The sequence below is a fragment of the Brachionichthys hirsutus genome, chromosome 13 (assembly GCF_040956055.1).
Source record: "Brachionichthys hirsutus isolate HB-005 chromosome 13, CSIRO-AGI_Bhir_v1, whole genome shotgun sequence".
Classification (NCBI taxonomy): domain Eukaryota; kingdom Metazoa; phylum Chordata; class Actinopteri; order Lophiiformes; family Brachionichthyidae; genus Brachionichthys; species Brachionichthys hirsutus.
In genome coordinates this window covers 7,449,873-7,472,563 of record NC_090909.1, presented here as the reverse complement: position 1 = coordinate 7,472,563, position 22,691 = coordinate 7,449,873, and the positions used below count along the sequence as shown (strand labels likewise).

At 45.1% G+C, this 22,691-nt stretch overlaps 3 protein-coding genes across 3 annotated transcripts; 2 read left to right on the top strand and 1 right to left on the bottom strand.

The window, feature by feature from the left end:
* Positions 1–67: 67 nt before the first annotated feature.
* nelfe (negative elongation factor complex member E) lies at positions 68–3,906 on the bottom strand. Its single transcript, XM_068747307.1, has 11 exons — positions 3,864–3,906; positions 3,500–3,585; positions 3,308–3,377; positions 2,600–2,745; positions 2,399–2,473; positions 2,126–2,163; positions 1,718–2,043; positions 1,406–1,550; positions 1,211–1,265; positions 367–469; positions 68–288 (listed from the first exon to the last, which is right to left on the bottom strand). Exons 2-11 carry the CDS (start codon positions 3,572–3,574, stop codon positions 215–217), a joined length of 1,107 nt encoding a protein of 368 aa, XP_068603408.1. The 5' UTR covers positions 3,575–3,585; positions 3,864–3,906; the 3' UTR covers positions 68–214.
* A 249-nt stretch (positions 3,907–4,155) lies between these two features.
* skic2 (SKI2 subunit of superkiller complex) lies at positions 4,156–15,686 on the top strand. Its single transcript, XM_068747145.1, has 29 exons — positions 4,156–4,208; positions 4,521–4,639; positions 4,888–5,009; positions 5,616–5,733; positions 5,988–6,102; positions 6,184–6,258; positions 6,348–6,401; positions 6,495–6,655; positions 6,907–7,062; positions 7,269–7,414; positions 7,510–7,656; positions 7,740–7,824; positions 7,932–8,038; positions 8,344–8,490; positions 8,580–8,676; positions 8,777–8,989; positions 9,334–9,444; positions 10,305–10,416; positions 10,530–10,648; positions 11,109–11,240; positions 11,378–11,515; positions 11,592–11,696; positions 12,266–12,401; positions 12,490–12,616; positions 13,011–13,221; positions 13,843–13,953; positions 14,588–14,806; positions 15,137–15,277; positions 15,390–15,686. Exons 1-29 carry the CDS (start codon positions 4,196–4,198, stop codon positions 15,588–15,590), a joined length of 3,738 nt encoding a protein of 1,245 aa, XP_068603246.1. The 5' UTR covers positions 4,156–4,195; the 3' UTR covers positions 15,591–15,686.
* A 616-nt stretch (positions 15,687–16,302) lies between these two features.
* On the top strand, positions 16,303–21,509 carry prrt1 (proline-rich transmembrane protein 1). Its single transcript, XM_068747647.1, has 4 exons — positions 16,303–16,321; positions 19,550–19,887; positions 20,184–20,375; positions 21,333–21,509. The coding sequence occupies exons 1-4, from the start codon at positions 16,303–16,305 to the stop codon at positions 21,507–21,509; spliced, it is 726 nt and encodes a 241-aa protein (XP_068603748.1).
* The last annotated feature ends 1,182 nt before the right edge of the window (positions 21,510–22,691 follow it).

The window sequence follows — 22,691 nt, the reverse complement described above, 5'->3', positions numbered from 1 at the left end:
CACACACACACACACACACGTTGTCTCTCATTGCTGCAATGCTCATAGAAACGACACTGGGTAACAATGTACAGCTATTTATTGAGCTCATTCGGCAGTTATCTCTGGTTCCAGATTATTATAGAACATGTGATCCCGCAATACAGAGCGAGGAAGCGGCATGACTTGACAGAACAAAAGCACGAAAAAGCAATGTGCCGATGTCAATTTTCCATCACAGGAAATCTTCACTGTAAACGACTTGGTTCCTCTTGTCCCTGTGGGAGCCTTTAGAGCTGTTCTGCACAGCTGTGGAAGAAGAGCGACATTGTGAAGGCTGCCCTCTGAAAGTGTCAAACTGACAGTAACGTGCTGTTTTGTTTTTACCCAGAGAAGCCCACACAGATTTTCCCGTGGCAGCTTCAAGCATGGGCTGCTTCCTGGCGATGCTGACTTTGACGTGAATGTCTCCCACCGTGCTTCCATTCAACTACGAGAAATTAAAATGCTGGTATTTATACTTTAAGGAACCAGTAAGGCATCAGATGTGACAGTTTTCTTTTAACAATTCTGAATGTGTACGTTGCAGATAATAGTATTTATTTATTGCTCTGACCGTCATAATCAGCTTTCTTTTTCTTTTTTAAAGCTTAATCTGTTTGGAATGTGTAACTTTGTACACAGGTGTATTTACACAACCAGGCAGAAATGGCAGCTTTTTTTCAGACGTATTTGTTACAGCGGGGCATCCTTAAACAAAAAGGCTAGATTATTTTTTTCAAATTTACTTCCCTCATGATTACATGAATACAACCAGACATAATTATTTGTGTTTGCAGTATAATAACAATAATAACAGCTGTAGTGGAGGGGTACTTAAATGTAGTTTTTTTTCTTGGGACAAAAGCCCAAAGTATAAAATCTACATCAGCCTGAAAGCAAAATCCTTGATGAAACTACTCTTTTAGAGAACTTCAGTAAATTATGTCAGAAGCCTTATTTTACATTTCAAATAAATGTTTCCAGAGTGACTGACCTACAACAATTAATTAAACGGCACGACTTTCTGCGTATTGAACAAATGCATAAAACAAGACCAGTAAAAGGCTGCATCATAAAAGTGGGCTGCAAAAGGCAAGCGCCTCTTTGGAAGCTGCAGACTGTCTCAGGATTACAGACAATGAACGACTGTTTCATGCGTTGATGTCTTTTTTTCTTTTCTTCCACCAACCTCAACAACAGCCTGGTCTGCAGACTCCATCTTCTCAAATGTTATAAATGCACAACTAGAGGAAGAAGAAAAAAGACGCTGCACTGATTAAAAGAGAAGAAGGAAAGGAAAAGTAGAAAGTAATAAAAGGGCCCATTCATAAGAGCAGGTGGAAATGATCCCAATGGGAAGACGATTTGTTTCATGGCTCCATACTTGCGTGGTTTCTCCATCGAGAGGTGGATGATGGTTCCGTGGGGAGAGAATGCGGAGCGTAAACTGTCCTCCGTAAGTCCAGAGCCGTAAACATACACCGTGTTCCCCTTTCGCACCCCTCTGCGCTCTGGGTAGGAATCGGACCCTAAGAACACCATCAGACAGAAATATTTCACATGCCCCAGAATGCCATTTGACCACATGACTTCCATGTTATGAATCTCTTGGTAACTGCTTTCACGTAGATTTTTTTTTTTTTTGTTCTATGATTGAATAATCTTCTTCTGTTACAACTGACATTTGGTTACTCACGTCTGAAAGGTCCATCTCTGTCTCTGTCTCGTTCTCTGTCCTGGTCTCGCTCCCGTTCTCTGTCCCGATCCTGATCTCTTTCTCCGCTTTGATCTCTCTCTCTCTCTCTGTCCCGTTCCCGTTCCCTCTCTCTGTCTCTATCTTTATCTTTATCTTTATCTCTCTCTCTCTCTCTATCCAGCTCTCTGTCGCGATCTCGCTCGCGCTCTCTTTCTCTATCTCGCACTCTGTCTCTGTCTCTGTCTCTGTCTCTGTCCACTTCGCGGCTTGATGACACGCCGCTCGCATCGTCCTCATCCCGGTATCGGTCTCTTGAGCTGACGAAGCTGCAGAGGCAAACGGCAGAAATGATGTTAGGCCAACATATATTTACTACAAGGTGATTAAACAGGCTGCTTTCCTTATTACCTCTCATACAGAGATTTCCTCTGGGCTCTCTTCCCAGACTAGAAGAAACAAACAATTGTTACCATCAGATTAATCCGTGTCTTACGAGCTGTTCAAATGGAAAGGATTTGTTCAGCTTTATATTCAAATTGTGTTTTTTTTTTTTTTTTGCAAATGCTCATGTTTGTGAACAAAGACAATATTGCACATGTGAATATTTCTCACTGCCACCAGGAGTACAGTGAAAATGAATGGCATCACATCTGAGACCTGTTTTATCCAAGTCCACTATACCTCAGGTTGTTCTTCATCTGCAGACATGCTCCTTTGGAAGGGTAAAAAAGCAGGGGCCGAGCCTTTCTCAGGGTCCTGCAGCAGACAAGGAATAATTTAATAAGCAAAATAAAGCAGCATAAACGTAGATGTGATGATGATGATGATGAATATATTTATTAGATAGAATGTAACAATGCAGTCTAAGGTCTTCTGTCTCGCCTTGAGTTTGATTTCCAGCATCCGCGAGCGTTTGAAGCCGGAGTTCTTGTTCTCACATTTGATGGCACTGATGGCGCCTGACTTGATCAGCATCTTCGCTTGCTCGGTCGCTGTTGCAGTGTCAACAACAGGCTGGTCTGACAAAGCTGTTACAAAGGTTAAGGTATGTTTGATTAGCATCCAACGAGATAAATGTTGCTTTTGTAGTTATAAAAAAAGGTATATAAATATTATCCAGTTGTACTGTATTCATATTTACTCATAATATTATTGGTTTGCATTACTCCATTTACTCCTGTCGGTCTGTTTTCGTGTACTTAAATACGTTTGAAGAAGCCTTATTTGGACACAAACTCAATAGATCTTATTAACTTAAACTGATTGGTTAAATGAATTCGTTACCGGGATGCTGTTACAAACAAAAGTTGTATGTCCACCAGCTGTGTAGAATGCTAAACAATTAATACTTTAGTGTTGAAAAACCCTTTAATGGATTCAAGAATCAGTAAAAAAAAAAAGACACATCACTTATATAAAATATATAAAAATAAAAATACCAGGAACAATTTAGAACCTTTTGATGATGATCCAGATCAACATGCGGAAGGTGTAAATCCGACTAGGAGGGGAATGAGCTGCTTGGAGGAGGTCTGTGCTCTCTGAGTGCTTTTCTAGTTGAATGTTTGAAATGAAGACAAAGGTTCTTACTCCGTTTTAAGCCGCTCTGGTTCGTCTGGTTGGTTGAACTCTGCTTCTTCAGAGCCAGCAGTGCTTTTTTCTGAAAGGAAAGTATTCATGAAACCAAAATGTATTTCACTGTGACCGTCACACACGACATCAACGCAAGCCACAAGAAGGGACATACAAGACCGAACCAGCTCGGCTTCCTATTTTCAGTACCTTTTTCTTTAATTTAGCATATTTCTTCTGCAGAGCTTCCTCTTCCTCCGTTAGAGAATTTGGAAACACGACCATGGCGTCGACGGCTACAACACAGACAACATTCAACAGACGATAACAAACACAAAGTTATGCACAAAACAGGCACAAAAACATTCTTCCCGTGTTGTTCACTATCAATTCATTCACCGCTACTAGCTTTGTGAGCTAATAAGTGCTAGCAAGATACGAAAACCTGCGACACAAGTAATGGATTCAAAGCACACCAAACGCAGAATCTCAGTCTACCACAACCATATTATATATATATACATATAATCCATTAAAACACCATTTATGATATGTATTCGCAATTATTTCATACTTAATTTATTCCGTTACCAAATTCAAACAGTGCTGAGCTTGACAGAAACAGAAACAGTGACGCGTAAATATGACGTCATATATTATTTTCTTTTTAAAGTAAAATTCGTACTAATATATTTAGAACTAAGCATTAAAACGATATACATTTAGACTGAAGCGGAATATTTATTACAAACCGCTTTGTGATCGACAGAGGTTTTGTTGTTATTGTTGGATTGTAGCTAGCACTGGTAGCTAGCGCAGGTTAGCAGCACTTCCGGTTTGTAACTTCCGGAGCGACAGAAGTTTCTTGTCGCTGGCACCTCGGTATTTTTCACTCTGCCTGAGGACATGGACAGAATACGTGAGTTGTTGCTTTTCAGTAAGACTCACTTACTTCCCATTCGCCTTGTGTGATGAGGCGGTTTCTATGGGGACCAGTTTGCGGTCAATCAATGGTCCAGTCAGCAGCCTGATGAGTCCAAGCGTTAGTTAACTATTTATCCCAAGTCTGCAGAAACATTTGTGGAGTACTACAGACTGACAAAGAGACATCACATCACTAGCATCTTCTGATTTGCGTCATGCGTGGATGTGGACTAGCATTTCGCCTCATCTTGTGTCTGCCATCCATTAATTCTCTTTTTGACAGTCCTTCTTCCTTTTGTCTCCGTAGATGTGCCCCCCGCGGGCCCAATGGACCTGCCGCTGTCCCTGCTGGAGATGGGATGTTCTGGCAGGTTTGAGCTCATCACACACCCCGTACCTGGTCAGCCCTTCGCTCCACAGAGCACGGTCAGTGCATGAGGCAGACAGCAGCAGTGTTTATGCATGCAGTACACGTTTATGTTTTACGTGTACTTTTTTATGCCAGACAAAAGCATTGTACATTTTTTACTACATTTATCTGCAAGACAATTTTTCTGGAAAACCAGTTCTACTACAGTCAGATACTTTGGTAATAGTTGTGTATTATTACATACATTAGTTTTTCGGTGCTGTTGCGATCAAGCGTTTTTACGTTGCTGTCTTTGCCTCCACAGCTCCCCCATGGCCTTCCTCCCACCAGCCTAAACTTGGAGACCGAAGTAGAGAAACGTTACTTACGAGACCCTTCGTGGCTTCCCATACATGATACAGACTTTGCCTTTCAGAAGTTTCTTAAGTATGTGTTGTTATGAGCTATCTGTTAAATCGACAACAGTATTTTTTTAATTGTTCGATCGTACATTCTTAGTTTTGGTACAGGTTGCCGTTTCTCAGCATTGGCGACAATAGAGTCTTGATATAATAATGTACCTTTAAGAGAACTAATGATTTTTGAACTTATTTGATCCAAAATGTAAAGATTTTAGGACCAGTGGAAGTTGTGTAATGTCAGTGGTTATGAGCCATCGTATAGCTTAGGAGAGAACACGTTTATCCCTTTATTTAATATGAATTCCCAGCTTTTCAAGAGGCAATAAAATGTTACCCTAAATGCTGGAATTCATCAAAGATGATTATTAAATGTAGAGATGTTAATAAGAACAAGAAAAACATTCAATGACATTTTATTTTCACCCATTCAGCGTTTGATCTTCAAGGTTTTATGTTTCCTCAATTAATGAATTTGATTATAAACATAAATAAAAGGGGATGAGTCACAAATGATGATCTGCATGACGGTTTAATATGTTTTCAGATAATGTTGTGTCCTGATTGGTCTACATCTCCCAGCTGTTCATTTTAAATTACCCTAATTATTGTTCTCGTGTTGTCTTCTCCACAGGGTGTCTCAGAGAGAAGTCAACGTCGACTCTCTGCTCAACTGTACACCGTCTCAGCCTCACTCAGGTCTCTCTGTTGTCAGAGATCCAACCACAGGGATGCTGCTGGCCTTCACAGAGGTAGCTCACAGACACTCTTCTTACCTCCTCCAAGGATCTCAATAAAGGGTTGAGTGCTGGAACGTTTCTGGCTCTATTTATTTTTAATATTGCAAAAATTCTTTTACAAAAACTGTACAATTGAGTTGCAAATAAAACTTTGAGGAGTGATGATAGCTAAATACGTTTCAGCTTCAATGTTAGTTCTAGAGAAAGCGCCCGTTGTCTTACATGGAAGGTGATTCCAAAGCTTTTGATTCCCCTATGTCCTTCAGGTGTTACTGGAGAACACTGATCTGTCTGCAAAAAACTCACTTTCCTTTCAACGACAACCCGGCCCTCCTGCAGAGAGCCTTCGAGGAAGCAACACCAATTACCCTTTCCTCCCTGGTGAGATATATTTAGATATTTTTTTTCCTCCATAGGATGTTTCCAAGTGTCTTTATTGTCTTCAAATAAACGTATTTACAGGAGGAATGGAGGAGCTTAGTCTGGAGCAGATCAAGAAGAAATCTGAGCTGGAAGAAGACATAGATTTTGAGAATGGTGATTCATTCATTTTTCCTGAAAGTGTGTAAAATAATGGTGAAAAGTTATATTTTTGTGCTTGAATTTCTAATTTCCCTCCATTATAGATTTACTCAAAGTCCCACCTGGACTTAAAGTTGGCATGGACTTCAGTGACAAAGGTGTAATATCAAAGTGTTCTCCTAAAATCCTTTGCAGGAGACAAAAATGATATTATTATTTAACAGCCGTTAAATGTTATTTTTGAATTGAAGATGTTAAGATGGCGAAGGCTGAGGTCAACCTCATGTCGCTCTTGTCCACGTTGGATGGCATCACTGATTTCCAGCTTGAAACGGAGGACAAAGAGGAAGGCAAAGAAAAAGAAGCTCCCAAACTGCCCAGAACAAACAGTCTGGAGGACCTCGGCATCAAGGTGCAGCAGTTTGCTCATTTTAATATTAGTTCTCTGTAGGAATAAAGTGGAACTAAAATTCAGATATTTGTTGAATAATTGAAATCAAATAGTTTTGTACTGGAAAAAAAAAATCAATTTGACTAGCTTATTTTGCAAACTGAAATCGTTTGTAAAAAAAGAAAAATGCCGTTCTTGCTTTTCCAAACCACAACAAGTATGTTTCTGACTCAACCCTAGCAGCAATGAAAGCTCTCCTCCTTTGTCTTCAGGATGCTTTGTCATCCTTGTCTCCCACAGACAAAGGAAAAGCTGGCAAATCAAAGGTTAAAGAGAACCCAGAGGAAAGAAAGAAGTGGGCCATCCCCGTGAACATAACGTCACCCTGTGAAGATTTCTATAAACGCATCCCCAACCCAGCTTTCAAGGTAAGAGTTAGCGAATTCGTAAAACAGAACAGGAAGTCTAACGTATGATAAAAACGCACGTTTGTGCCTTTGCATATGTGCTATTTTCAAAGTGGTTCCTGTCCCTTTCCTGTCTCCCTCTGACTCATCACATCAAAATCACTTTCCCTGTTGGCTGAGCATCCTGGGTTTTACCGATCTTCTTTCCCTTTCCTCCTCTGCTCCAGTGGTCATTTGAGCTGGATGTTTTCCAGAAACAGGCCGTGATGAGGCTGGAGGCTCACGACTCCGTGTTTATAGCTGCACACACATCGGCTGGCAAAACGGTGGCGGCCGAATACGCCATTGCTCTCTCCCAGAAACACATGACAAGGTGTGGGATGTGTTGGTATCGTTCGGGCGCCCGCTCCAAATTACTCGCAGAGCCGAAGTAATGTGGGAGACATGACTCTCTCTACTCCGTGACAGGACCATCTACACTTCACCTATCAAGGCTCTGTCCAATCAGAAGTTCAGAGACTTCAGGAGCACCTTTGGAGACGTTGGGCTCCTGACGGGAGATGTCCAGATCAGTCCCGATTCTTCGTGTCTCATCATGACCACAGAGATCCTCAGGTGCACGGGCGGGCTTGCTTGTTGTGAAAATTAAGAGCATGTTTTTGATAGAACGCACTTTTAGATGTCTCGTGCTCTTTCAGATCCATGCTTTACAATGGGTCGGAGGTGATCAGAGACTTGGAGTGGGTGATATTTGATGAGGTTCACTACATCAATAACGCTGAGGTCAGGAACTGCTTCTTGCATTTTTTTTGTATTTATCCATCTTTGGGTTGAAAGTCGGGACAAACGGTCCTCCTTTTAGTATTTTTCATTCCTTTGTTTTTCCTCAGAGAGGGGTCGTCTGGGAGGAGGTTTTGATCATGCTTCCGGATCACGTCAGCATCATCCTTCTCAGTGCCACTGTGCCAAATGCACTGGAGTTCAGCGAATGGATCGGGTAGGTTCACATTTGCCGAATACGAGAGAGTTTATCTGAAACAGAAAGACAACAGCTGCGTCTTTATTATGTTTTGAACGTGTGCTGGTAAATATCAGCATTCGTCACATTATATTGATTCTTGGGGGGGGGGGGCGTATCGGTTTTGTGTTACTTTATATTTCCCTGCAAAAATGAGTGTCCTTCGTAAAAAAAAAATGCATTGTGATGCTGCACAATTCTGTGATGAATATTGATACACAGCTTTTCTTTGTTGTTGTTGTTGAAGATTTCCCACTCTGCTCCATAATTTCTTTCATTTCTAGTCGTATAAAGAAGAAGCACATTTATGTGATCAGCACAAAGAAGAGACCCGTGCCTTTGGAGCATTATCTGTACACTGGCAACAGCACCAGGACTCAGAAAGAGATGTTCCTGCTGGTGGATGCTGCGGGAAACTTCCTCAATAAAGGGTACAAAGAGGTTTTTCCCATTTCCTCAGATGTTTGACGTTGGAGATGAATCTTGGAAGCCATTTTTATTAGGACGTTTGCCCCTTCAGATACTACGCAGCTGTCGACGCCAAGAAGGAGCGCACCAGCAAACACGCCCAATCATTCGGCACAAAAAGCACTTCTCAAAACACCACAGCGAGTCAGGTGACGCCTTCGCTCGTGTCACCTCAAAGCATTTTCAGATTTTACTTGCAGCATCCTCATGCTTCATGTCCACCCCACCCCACCCCCCCCACCCCCCCAGGACAGGTCAGTGTGGCTCACACTCCTGCACTTCCTGTCTCAGCGGCAGCAGACGCCCGTGGTGGCCTTCACTTTCTCTCGATCGCGCTGCGATGAGAATGCCCGATCACTGGACTCCATGGACATGACCACCTCCATAGAGAAGGCTGAGATCCACTTGTTCTTCCAGAAGAGCCTGAGTCGCCTCCGAGGAGGAGACAGACAACTGCCTCAGGTCAATCCCGCCTTTAGAGTGTCTTCCCTCAGCCTCTGTCAGGAAGTACAAAGTACATCGATAAAGGAAGGCTAGGAAGGGCAGAGGGAAGAGAAGCTAGTCTATATATCAGACTAGAATCTAATCATGCCGAAATGAGGTCATCGCGTATTATAGGATCATTGGAATGTTAAGAAGAATTGCTAGAAAAGAAACAATGACATGCATTCTTATTGCATTGGAAGTCCGGTGAGATGGAAACGTCCCACCCAAGTTGAGAGAGGACATATATTATGTTTAGCATTCGTGGAATTAATAAGCAATAACCACAATATGCAATGCTAACATACAAATGCTATATTTAGATTTTGCTCATGAGGGACTTGCTGAAGAGAGGAATAGCAGTCCACCACAGCGGGATTCTGCCAATACTGAAGGAAGTCACCGAGATGCTTTTTTCACGAGGTCTTGTGAAGGTGAGTCAGACAGCTAAACTAAGAAAGCACTCTGAGAGCGCTGACCTCCGCCAAGCAGCTCGTTCCCCTCCTAATTGGATTTACACCGTCCACATGGTGATCTGGATCATCATGAAAAGGTTCTAAATTGTTCTTGGTATCTTTATACACCAACCATGAAAAGTAAAAGTGAATCAGGGTTGATGTGTTTTTTTAACTGATCTTTGAATCCTTAAATGGAGTTTTCAATGTTAAAATGTAAGATTCTTTCCTGACCTCATTCTGGATCTTATACAGAAGACATTTTTCATGATAGAGCATATCGGACTGCCATTTTTGGTGAGTGAATTGAATGCATATTTTACAAGATATGATTTTTGGGAAAAGCCTCCATTATAAGTAAATGGGAAAATACAGATCTGATCCGGATGAAATTTGGTGGTGAGGTAGAGATCCCCACCATACATGACCATAAACCATCCATAAACACCAATCAATAATCAACTGAGATATTGAACAAATTTTGAAGCTCCTTCGACTCAAATTTCAAAGTGATCCAGAGTCCAGGATCTCTTTTGGATCATCATCAAGATTTTATCATCTGTTCCTTTTAGTTAACATTTCCTGAAAATTCCATCAAGATCCGTCTGTAACTTTTTTTTGCGTTAGCTTGCTAACAGACAAACAAATCAACGGCGGCGATTTCATAACCGCCTCGGCGGAGGTTAACAAAAGAAAGAGGATCGGAGGATGTGATGGTTTTTACCTCAAATCAAACACTCAAGGAGACCAAACGGGATTTATCTGCCACATGAAGCTTAATCTTCAAAGACACGCGGGCTCATAGGTGCTTAAACGCATCCCTCTCCTCCGCCTCCCAGGTGCTGTTCGCCACAGAGACGTTTGCAATGGGCGTGAACATGCCGGCCAGGACCGTGGTGTTTGACAGCATCAGGAAGCATGACGGGACCGGCTTCAGAAATCTGCTGCCAGGTTTCCTCCCCTTTCATCCGCAGCAACATCTGTCCAGCCTTTCATCTCCGAGGACGATTTGCCAGCTGAGGGAAACCTGAATTTTGATCTCTCTTTTATGTCCCGTGCTCCAGGCGAGTACATTCAGATGGCGGGCAGAGCGGGCAGGAGAGGCCTGGATGCCACGGGCACCGTTATCATTCTGTGCAAAGCTGGCGTTAACGAGATGGCAGATCTGCAAGTCATGATGCAGGTGACGAATCCGCTGCCTGGGTTTATGTATCATGTCGTTTATTTACCACCGGGGCAAATCTATCCGCGTGTATCGTAATCTGCTTGAGGCGGAGCTCGGGCCTCTTCTTAATCTGCCGTTTGGAAATATCTGAAGCTGCTCTATGTCTTCAGGTGGAACCAAATTAACATTCGCTAGTTTTGAATCCAGTTTTACATGAATGGGAACATCTTGGATCTCGAGACATCACAACGGACTCGATAAGCGATACGGAATAGGATTGTTCCGGCATCCTTCCAAAGACACGCAGGATCAGTTTCCTTCAGTTCTGCATTACGCAGCTAGTTTGTGGCACTCTAGTAGAGAAATAAGAGTGTACTAAAATATTCTGAAAGTTGACAGAATCCTGACTGCAGCAGCTCTCCGCCGTTTTTCTTGAAGAAAGGTCTTTCATTGACGCCGTCCTCTCGGTGTGCCTCAGGGTAAACCGACCGTCCTCCAGTCTCAGTTCAGACTCACCTACACGATGATCCTCAACCTGCTGCGGGTCGAGGCCCTCCGTGTCACCGACATGATGAGGCGGAGCTTTTCTGAAAACCACAGAGACACTCAGGTACTGAACGCCGGTGGAGCGTGAGAGTTTAGTGATCTCCACAAATAACTGCAGCATTGTTTTCCATTTAATTCCTGTTTCACCATGACCACCCTCCTCTTCCTCTCTCTCTCTCTCTCTCTCTCTTCCTGCCGTAGGCCCACGAGAAAAGGATCAGCCAGTTGAAGCAGACGTTGTCGTCTCTGCCGCCTCTGGACACGAAGGGCCAGCTGTCCGACCTGCTGCCTTACTACCACACGGTGACCGAGCTGCAGACGACCACGAAGGCCCTCCAGGTACAAACAACCCACGCCCACGGTGGAGATGAGAGTCGTCGCGCTGCTTTGAACCCGCACCCTTGTCTGGTTTCAGCGGGCCATGCTGGGCTCTGTCAGCGGGCTGAAAGCTCTGTCTGTGGGTCGGGTTGTGGTGGTGAACAACCATCAGCATCGCAACGCCCTGGGAGTCATTCTACAGGTCGGTGCGCGGCTGTAACCGTAGCTCTAAAAAAAAAACACAGCAGTAGAGGAAGAATTAAATGCATTAAACTCACCTGGACTGGAAAGCCAGTGAGATTGAAAACCCTCCTTAAGTCGACTCTGTAGTCGAAAGCAAAAATAATGCAAAATCAGGCCCATCAGTAGAAACGGCAAAACCGAGGAGGCTAAAAGCTGCAGAGAACCAACATCCAGAGTCCACATAAATAGTGAATACGACTGTATATATAGTTACATAAAATCTACGCAGTCTGAGTCCTTATTATGTCCATTTAATTTCTCTTGACTCAGATGACCAACATGTCTTTGACCGTGGACGCTCACCGCCTCCAGCCGAATAGATGAAGATGATTTGATCTTTCTTGCTGTAGAGGGCGCTGTTGATATTGTCAAAGACATTATAGATTAAAAGTACATGAGACAAAAAGGATTGTGTTCAGAAATATGAGGATCCAAATGCAATTATATTAGACGTTACAGACAAAGGATTGTTCTGTGTGAGAACATATTCAATCCCTTCACTAACCATTGATCCTCTCTCGCTACCAGGTGTCCAGTGACTCCGTCAACCGCACCTTCACAGCTCTCATCCTCTGTGAGAAGGGCAACGAGGAACGTGAAGGCAAAGACCTGAAGAGCGACACCTTCCCTCACCTCTACAACACGGCGCTCTTCATCCCTGAAGGTTGGCTGGACGTCTGCAGATCGTTTTATATTTCTGTCGAGCAGAACTCTGCTGGAATGCGTGACATTGTCTTTCCTGCTTGTGCCAGGCCCTAGCAGCCACACGGTGCAGAAGCTGAAGCTCGAGGACGTCTCCGCTATCACAGTGGAAACCCTCAAAGTGATCCCCGACAGGATCATCGACAACTACAACAAGAGGCAACAGCCGCGATTCAGGTCTGTTCCGAGGCGCTCGGTTGGTGTGGACTCGGTATAATAAGACGTTAAGAATAAGACGAGTGCCCCCTACGAAGCTGGACATTTTGAGAGTGGACTATCTCGACTCTGTTGGCTCTCTTCTTGCGTTGTCCATGTTCTTTTTAGTTTTTTTATCTTCCCTATTCCTTCCTCTTTAAACCAATGTTTTAGTTTTCCACCAAGATTCCTAACTCCAGCTCCCGTTGTGAACAGAATGTTAGTCGCTGTGGTGTTCACCTGCGGGGTTGCCATGCAACCGGTAGCTCTGCATGAGGACAAAACCTAAATCTATATTTGTCTTTTGTAGCGTCGTTGTTCTTTTTCCTTCCTCTCCTCTTTTTTCATTATCTCCTTCAACCCGCTCGTGCTTCAGACTCGACCCTCCTGGCCAAGCCATTTCCATGGCAACCCAAGAGCTCCTTCGATTGGCAGAGGACAGCCCCGGCGGCGTGGCGAGCCTCGACCCCGTGAACGACCTCCACCTGAAGGGCGTCGACGTGGTCGAGGACTCCTTGAGGCTCCGCGTGCTCCAAGACGGCCTCAAGGAGTTCAACTGCATCTACTCGCCCACGTTCGCTGAGCAGGTGTGTGCTTGCTTTCGTAAGACGCTTGTTTTGCGATTGGCTCCCTTTCGATGGCTCCTCTCATCCTCCTTTAGACGCCTCCTTCATTTCTCCTCTCGTTTCACAATAATGGCATCAAAGCCCAGCCACAACATTTTTGCTTCGTGTCGCCCGCCTTCCTGGCGGCTCTGCCCGAGGAGATAAGATGAGAGAATCTATAATTAGCCGCACAGACTCGTCGCTGCGGATCATCAGCGTCTCGGTCGAGCCTTCTAACAAGCACCACACACACCGATCATGTGACTTTACAAAGTTCCTAAGCTCTCATTTGCAGAAACTCTCTTCTCTTCACAGTAGATTCGCGCTTCCTCGTATATCCATGTGGCATTGTGGGTAATCTAAAGCTACGGCTAATGCAGTATTGCCTGCAGTGCATGCTGGTAGTGTACGGTGTTCGGACTCATCTGGGCTTTCAGTGACGACACGACAGGAAGTGTTTTCATCTCCACTGTGATGCAGTGTCGCCTTTATTTGTTGCGCTGAAATGAGGTCAGAAGCTGATATAATCACTTTAAGAGTTTGTGTGTGTGTGTGTGTGGGGGGGGGTCTGTCTGTGTGTGTGTGTGTGCGCGCTCTCATCAGTTTGCCAGAGTGAAGGAGAGGGTGAGCGTTCAGGAGGAGCTGGATAAGCTGATGTTCCTGGTGTCGGACCAGTCTCTGTCTCTGCTGCCTGAATATCACCAGAGGATCAAGGTTCGGACCAGACGTGTTTCTGACCAGGCGGTTTGGAGTTCTCGTCTCAAATTTCAATCCATTTTGTGATACTTTGTTTGGTTCATTTTTTCTGATTCATGTTTCTGAGATACTGCCGATGTTAAAACGTCACATCTGTGTCCAGGCCCTTTAATACGCCTGCCTGAGTTTACTGAACTCTAACGGTTAGATTGGCCTTGAGGCCTGTAAAGATTTTAAATTATTATTTGCCCGCCCATTAATTGAAAGGCAGGTGATGCTGACAAAAGTCATTACGGTTGGTCTTCTGGGAACCTTTAAAGGTTTTTTTTTTAGATAATTTCAAATTTAATATATTTTAAGATGTTTAGATCTCAGAGCCTAAAATGTAATTTAACTTAATTAAAATCTTAGTTGCGATTAAAATGTTAAGAACTGTCATGGATCACAAGTAGTTGAAAAAAAAAAGATGTCTGCATGGATCGAATCAATTCTGACTGGCTTGATCTGATTTTTGTGATTGAATTTGAGCTATTTCACTATAATTCTTTCTTTCTTTTATTTAGGGCAGTGTTTTCTTTTTAAATTGTGGTCCGATTCTGCTGGTGCCGCTCAAGCGTTAAGAGGTTTATGGACCCTTGCTGGTCTTCCTCAGGTGCTGAAGTCCCTGCAGTACGTCGACGGTGGCGGGGCGGTGCAGCTGAAAGGCCGTGTCGCCTGTCGGATCAGCAGCCACGAGCTGCTGCTCACCGAGCTGCTCTTCGAGAACGTCCTGAGCCCGTTGGCGCCGGAAGAGAGCGCCGCCCTGCTGTCCTGCCTGGTCTTCACCCAGAAAACGCAAGTGGAGCCTCACATTACCAGCACGCTGCAAGAGGTAAGGAGGAGGCTGGTTCTCTCGTATCTCCTGCAACACAGATATGAAAGAGAAAGTGAGAGCATGTGTTCCTGAAACCTTTCACTCACTCACTTATTCATTCGTTCCTGTGCTGCGAACCTCCTCCGGTACACGGAACTGCTTTATGAGCACATGAATGAGTGATGCGGCGCTGCAGGCCTGCAGCCGGAGAGCGGCGGACACGCCACAGTAACGTTTGTGAAGCAAATGTCTCGGAAGTAAATGACAAGACCGTCCTGCTGACACGGTGCGTTCAGGGTCACCCGCACAACAGAAACGTCTGTTTTTCTCGCACCTCTCTCTGTCCAGGGCATTGGTCAGGTGGTATCGGTGGCGCGGCGCATTGGCGAGCTGCAGAGGGATTGTGACATACCGCAGACGGCCGAGGAGTTTGTGGCCCAGTTCAAGTTTGGCCTGACAGAAGTGGTGTACTGCTGGGCCAGAGGGATGGTGAGTCGCGCCCGCTTTGGTTGTTATTGATATTTGATGCTGGACCTGTGCAACCCTTTTTCCTCGTCTTGCACCGTTCTCCTTACTCGACCTTCTCGGGGTCCCGTCGCAGCCGTTTGCGGAGATCGCCCTCCTGACGGACGTCCAGGAGGGCACCGTGGTGCGATGCATCCAGCGGCTGGACGAGGTGCTGAAGGAGGTGCGTCAGGCCGCTCGCATTGTTGGAGACTCCGTCCTGGGGAGCAAGATGGAGAAGGCCTCCCTGGCCATCCGCAGAGACATTGTCTTCACCGCCTCCCTGTACACCCACTGAGGAGAGGCAGGCGGACGTTTAAGCGTAAGATGGAGATGAATTTACATGAGAATTCCTGACTTAGAAGAAGGAAATGTTTTTAACCAACAGATGAAATCGTTGTAATTTATTGTTCAGTAATAAAAGATGTATTCATGAAGAAGCAGTGTCCTTTCCTTTTAACGCAGATATTGTTTTAGAAATTAAGATTATGTGTGAATGTCCTTTTCTCCGGGGTCTCTGACTTCCTATGAATAACGTCTTCCTCAAAAAAAAAAAAACGAATCTTCCAGAGGAGATTATCTGAGGGCAAAATGCGTCAGAAGGAAAACCTGTGATGCTAAAATGTCACGCAAAGGAAATGATTGTTTAGACGGGCTGAGGCGTGGAGGAGGTTTGTTCCGGACTGTCGCTTTAAGACAGAGATAGCTTTGTGTCTGATTAATTCAATGTACGGAGACGCGTTAGCGGAGAAACCGGAGAGGAACCGACCAGACGCGCTTCGGAGCTGCGCGCCCGGAGAGACCTGGACCCTGTTGAGACATTAGAAACACCTGAAGCTATAATAGATACAGGATCGATGAACGGAGTCGTGGAGATGAAAGCATCTTGAGGATGGCGCGCACCCTCTCGTTGGAGTAACAGCATCGTTGCACCCGGAGAAGAGCCGTTCAGCGTCGGCGCAGACAACACGTTATCCGTCGGAAGGAGCGGGGCAGAACGCGGGGAAGGCATGGCGGCGGAAAAGCACGGTGAGATGGATGCTTTAGGTTCGAGATGGAAACCATCCGATCCGTCTGCACAGCGCTGGCTCCATGGGGTGACGCACCGCTGGGGGGGCTTTTAAAAGGCCTGTTATTACATCCACGGCGTTCAATAGTTTCCTGTGACATTTATCAGACTTTGTGATTCTGTTTTTTGGGCTGAACGCGCGCCGACGATCCGACAAGATGCGGCTCTAGTTCAATTTGTGTGATTTTCCTTTCCTCTGCGTGTCCTGTTGCCATTACGCACAGGCCTACGCGCATCTCTCCTGACTATTGACATCTGTGTGGGTGTTAAATGCGCGTGCACGGCGTCACTGGCGCGCGTTTTACAGTCTTTATGAATAGAATCCTTATATTTTAATAACATTCTTGTCTTTGTTTGTTGACTCTCCTCTGATATTTAAATATGTTTGACGTCATCGAGCCCGGACAGCTTTACGCTGAACAGAATAATAGTCATTCATAAAGAAACTGGCTTGGAGGCGTGGCTCCTGTGTCCGTGCGTCAACCATGTGTATCTGATAAATATAACTGGCTTGGAATTATTTTTGAAGCAATGGTATTTAAATTTGATTCTATAGAAAATCAGCAACCTCTAAGGCAGGGGTCACGAGGAGATACCAGGGGGGAGTGGGGGGGTCACCAAGAATCTTTATTTTCATTGATCCATTCTTAAATAATGTATAAACACAAGATATGACGGTTTTAATAGCAAAACCTTCTAATTAAAAACAAACACACCAATAGCATGCCTCTCTTGGTACACCTCCTTCAAAGCCCACCGATTCTCTACATGTGTTTAGAATTCTTTTCTCTTTTTGTCTGTGAAAATCTGTTCAGTGGCAGCACGGTGGCGCAGTGGGTTGTGCTGTTACCTCGCAGCAAGAAGACCACAGGTTCAAATCAAACTCGAGGCCTTTCTGTGAGGAATTTGTGTGTTCTCCCTGTGTCTGCGTGGGTTCTCCAGTTCTCCAGTTCTCCTGGTTCCTCCCACCATCAAAAACATGCAAATTAGGTGTGTGTGTGTGTGTGTGTGTGTGTGTGTGTGTGTGTGTGTGTGTGTGTGTGTGTGTGTCAAAGCAACACTTGTCGTATTTGGAACTCCTTTCTTACAGACTGGCTGTGCTTTGTCTTGTGGCCTTCATCAGGGTCATCGTCATAAAGGTCACAAGTTGAAACATGCCACCCTTCGATTGTAACCTTGAAAACATTTTATTAAAATAAACACATGCATGCTATTTTTCTCCAAAAACATATTTATTTGTAATTTGTAGAAACGAGAGCTGATATTCTTTTCGGACTAGCAGCCGCTTTGATCCACCAAACATGTATTTATTTATTTATTTTTTGAGAATTGTGTTATTCCCTGCGGCACCTCGTATATAGTTTGTCCAGTGATGCATCGTTTGGACGCAGGTGGAAATGAAAAGCTTTTACTCTCAGGCTCAACTTTAGTCCTCGACAGTGTTTGGATTCACACTTTAAATAAAGAAGCTCCAACATGTCTTCTCCTTCCAATGTTTGCCAAGCTGTTTGTCCCATCATGACCTTTTAAAGGTGCCCCCCCCCCCCCCCCCCTCAGTCTGTCTCTGCTTGTGACAGAGTTGGAGATGTGTTATATAAAGCTGGTCCCCGAGCGCAACTCGTCATCCCTCCTTACTCACACGGCTCCACTATCTGACCCCTTTCTCTCCTTCTGTCCTATCCGAGCCTTCCTCTTCCGTCCACATCGTCCATTTCCGTCTCTCTCTTCCTCCCGTCTCTGTCAAACTGGATTACCGCACCACGAGCCACTTCTCTGCTGGGAAAATACGACACCCTCTCAGTCACTTTCAATGTCAAGCTAACACAAAGGGAGCCGAGTCGTGAACGCGTGAAATGCTCAGATGCCCAAAAGCAGACGGATGCTTCAGGCTGACACGTCATCGGATGAAGACGTCTGCCTCGGCGATGCGGAATTTTAAGCAGCTAATAATCTTCATTTTTGAAGGCGAACAGAAAAACTCCTTTATTCTTTGGAGGATAAAATGTCAATCAATGCCATCATTAGCACAAAGACTGCACAGGTTTCTTTCTTTGTGAACGCTTCGGGAGCCGCCAATCTTTTCTTTCCTCAACAGTGGGACAGGACATTTGATATTTGGGAGGAAAATCATTCAGTCCCCTTTGTGGCATAATATTTTGATATTTATACATACGGTATTCATCAGCTGTTTGCAGCAACCAAATCAATTTGCTCTAAGCAACGCAAAATATAATACTTATTCATTACTGCACTGTCAAAGCGTGAACAAAGAATATCCTCCCTCATTAGCTTCGTCAAGTCCAAGTTAGATAACAAACACTGGCGACCTTCATGGATTTACTTTGGAGCTCAAAGGACAAACTCCAATAATTCTCCCCACGCTGGTCCAGACGTCTCTAGATCAGCAGCATGTCTGGAGGAGGAGGACGAATGAAGCTGATGCTGAAGCATGGCGGTGGTCAGTGGCGCTCTGGGTCTGCTTTGCTCCCCCTGACATTGGAAACCTGGATGATGTTGAGGGAAAAGGTCCCAGAAATAAACGTCTCACCATCGGCGAGGAAGCTGAAGCTTGGGCATGTTGGGACGTTCCAAAAGGGGCAATGATCCCAAGCAGACCACAGAGTCCACTCATGTTTGGCTTCAGGAGAAGGACACAACAGTGACCTGACAGTCCCATAGCATATCACTGACGGGATAGCAATATTCCCAGGAATATTCCAGAACAGGAGTCCTCAATCTATGAGGAATGGGGATAAGGTTTAAGTTGCAGTTCCTTGGGATCGTTGCCAGAAACTGATGTGTGGTTCTGCAGCAGGGAGTCGCAACTAAAGTGTTTCTCCAAAGCACTATTATTTAAGGGTAGAATCATTCAGAGTCATTAAATGTCATTTAAATATCTGCTGTATTGACTTATTGAAATTGCTCCTGATTGAAATGGTTATTGCAAACAATTGATAAACATCAATGATAATTTTAGCAATGTGCTAACAAACAGTGAGAGTTGAATGGTTTTACTTCCAGCTGTACGTTCAACACGCAGAGAAATGTGCTGCAACGGCGCTCGGATAGCGAGCCCTTATTCGGAACCGCTCCTGTTGTCCTTCCTCTGCGTTTTCTGCTTCTGGTTCCTCTCCCACCTTCTTTATTCTTATCCTTCCTCCTTCTTCTTTCTTCTCTCTTTCTCTCAGGTCTTGATGACTCTGGCCGTCAGACAATGCAGCCCCCTCCGTACCTCCCCGGACCACAAGACCCAAACGTGTCCCAACACCCCAACGTGCAGTCTGCACCGGGCACCCAACCCAACTATCCCCCTCCACCTCCTCCTCCGGGTCCAGAGGGTTATCTCCAGGAAACCCAGTTCCACTGTGGCCCACTAGGACCCCAAGGAGCCCCGCAGGGCTACACAGTCCAGAGCCAGGGCCCGGGGGGTGCCATGCCTCACCCTCCTGTGGGATACCTCCACCCGGGCTACCCACTCCAGCTGCAGCCATGCACTGCTTACGTGCCTGTCTACTCCATGGCATCAGTGAGTCAAAGGGCTTTAGAAAATGTTCATATTCCACAGATGTGACATCAGAGTGTCGCAGAATTACACCAGACTCTGTTTCAATGAATGAATGAATGAATGAATGAATGAATGAATGAACGAAGTGTCAAAGTCTGCGCTTCTGCTGATCTCTGTTTCTAAAGCTGAGCTCTACAACAGCAACGCTTTTATACGTGCAGCGGTAGAATACCGTCCTGTTTTCTGACTGTGCCCCCTTTGTGGTGTTTTACTAAGCTTTTAGAGGGCACTTATACTCACTTCCTGTCTCTGCCCAGGGTCAGCCCTACATGCCGGCCGGGGGAGGCCACCCGGGGATCCCACCGGGCCAGATTCACCCCATGCAAATACCGCCCAGCATCACCCTGATGGATCGTCGACCGCCACACGACTACCTGCCCATCGCTGTGCTGACCACCGTCTGCTGCTTCTGGCCGACGGGCATCATTGCAATCATCAAAGCAGTGAAGGTTGAGCGCATTACCTTTTCATCTTTGAGCATTATTAGCATAGATCAAGCCTTCAGCAGGGACTTTGAAATGTAAATTCATGTTGGAGTCACATTCTCCATCGATTTATGCCCAGGCGGAGGCCTGCCTTTCAGACTGAGGCTGATAAATGGGATGTAGAAGAGTAAGATCGATCCTATAACATGCAGCCACTACATGTGGTTTCTGAGTTCTGGCCACCCTGGCTGTACTGCTAAAGTGTCGTCGTGACGTTTACTACGCTGGTGTCTGAGAACGTTCACAAGCACAACCTCCCAGAGGTTGGAGGCTCCTAAGGACTTCTTCTGTGATGTCACTCACAAAGTCTGGACGAGGTTTCTTTGCTTTTCTGAAAAGTTTGGTTCAGCTGAATTCTTGGGCTGCAAGCAAATCATTAGAGAAAAGCAAGACTCTGGTCTGTGCGAATTGATCAACAGCAAAGGGGACAGAATATATATCATTGGGATGCTTTGACCATTATCATAGGTACACGAGCCCTGCTAACATGTAAGCTAACCTGAGAGCGACGGTAGAAATGTAAAGGCTCAGCCTGCTGGCTCTCAGACCTCATGATGCTGCCGCTTAGCTCTGAAACAGCCGACTGAGCTGACCATGATGCACACAGCGGACATTACGTAACTGCACATTGTCAGTGGAATGGGATAGAATGGACCCCCCCCCCCCCCCCCCCCCTCTGGGGCAGCTCATCTGGCCTTGAGTTGAGTCATACTGACAAGGCATGGTCACTGGTCTGAGGTGTGCTAATGTCGACCGGAGCGACCTCTTTCTGCACATTCAGGCTGTGCTGCGGTGAAATCGATCCGTTTATGGAGCGTTAGCCCCCCCCCCCCCTCCTCATGCACCTCCTCATTGCATAACAGTTGTTCTAATTTCTCCTCCCGCCCACATTTCCACCCCTTTCTCTCTCGTATCATTTAGGTGCGCATGGCGATAGCCAGAGGGGACATGGTGTCGGCAGAAATAGCCTCCCGCGAAGCTCGCAACTTCTCCTTCATCAGCCTGGCCGTCGGCATCGCGTCCATCGTGCTGTGCACCATCCTCACCGTGGTCGTCATCATCGCCTCGCAGCACCACGATGACGACTGGGAGCCGTAACCGCGGACACTGCTATAACTACTCTCAAGTGTTTGGATGAAACGGGAGCTCTGAGCATGCACACAAACTGCTACTGCATCGCTGGCCCTCTGCTTACAGCTACACACACACACACACACACACACACACACACAGCTCTGACATAACCGCATCAAACACACACACACTGATGACCAAAAAAAACAACCGATCAAACCTGATGTTCAATTGCCAAACAGCGTTCCCATGAGCTCCAGTATTGCTGTTAACACGACGACTGTTTGATATTTACACTGCGCTGAGCTGCAGAAGGGGAATAACAATGAATTCATGTAGTTGGACTGTTTCGTATTCAAACAAATACATCTACTAAATGGGCCCACACAGAGTTATTTTTAGGATGTTTAAAGCATATTTTAGGTTATAAGAATGCCTATATTTTCTCCTTAAAAGCAAAAAAAGTGCCATGTTGAAGCAGCTGATTTAACCTGCAGTGTTGATGCTGATGCGCCGGCGTTACAGGGAGTCTGAGAGGCTTGTCTGATATAACCAAACAGTGTATTTATTGAGGCTGGTTGTTTGTACATAACAGGAACATTTTATGATGTGCTAAATACATTATGCATTACATGTTGTTATTAATTTTAAAGCTTATTTATTATTCATTCAGTATCTACATTGCACAGAGTGTCTGCTGTCGTTTACATCAGTAGTTTAATGCAGGTACGTGACACTTTGAAATTGGCTTCATTTAATTTCTGATGGTGATGATCTTGTACTTTTTAGTGAACAGCTAAGGTGCTGCAGCTGCTTACGTATATAGTAGTGCATGATGGCTAAAACAATTAATTCAGCTAAGGGGCGTCTAGTGCAATAATGTCTCCCCACCAGTTCTTCGTGGGAACATTTTCTCTGCATCTATTGGATTTTATTTTAAATGTAATTCAGGCTACTGTCAGAATAAGAAACGGCGACAATCTAATTGCTAAAAAGTTTTTTGTTTTGCAAATACTGTTTTTGGGAGTTCTTTCATGCGTTGCACATCTCTAGGCAATTGAATCAGACATTGGATATTCAATTGATGTGCAACTTATGAGGCAACATAGCCCTGCATGGCATCCTGAGTTATTCTCCCATTCTCTAGAGACATGAGTTGGAGCTCCTGTAACATGTAGCTGTTGTAACACAGTGAGTCCGGGTCCA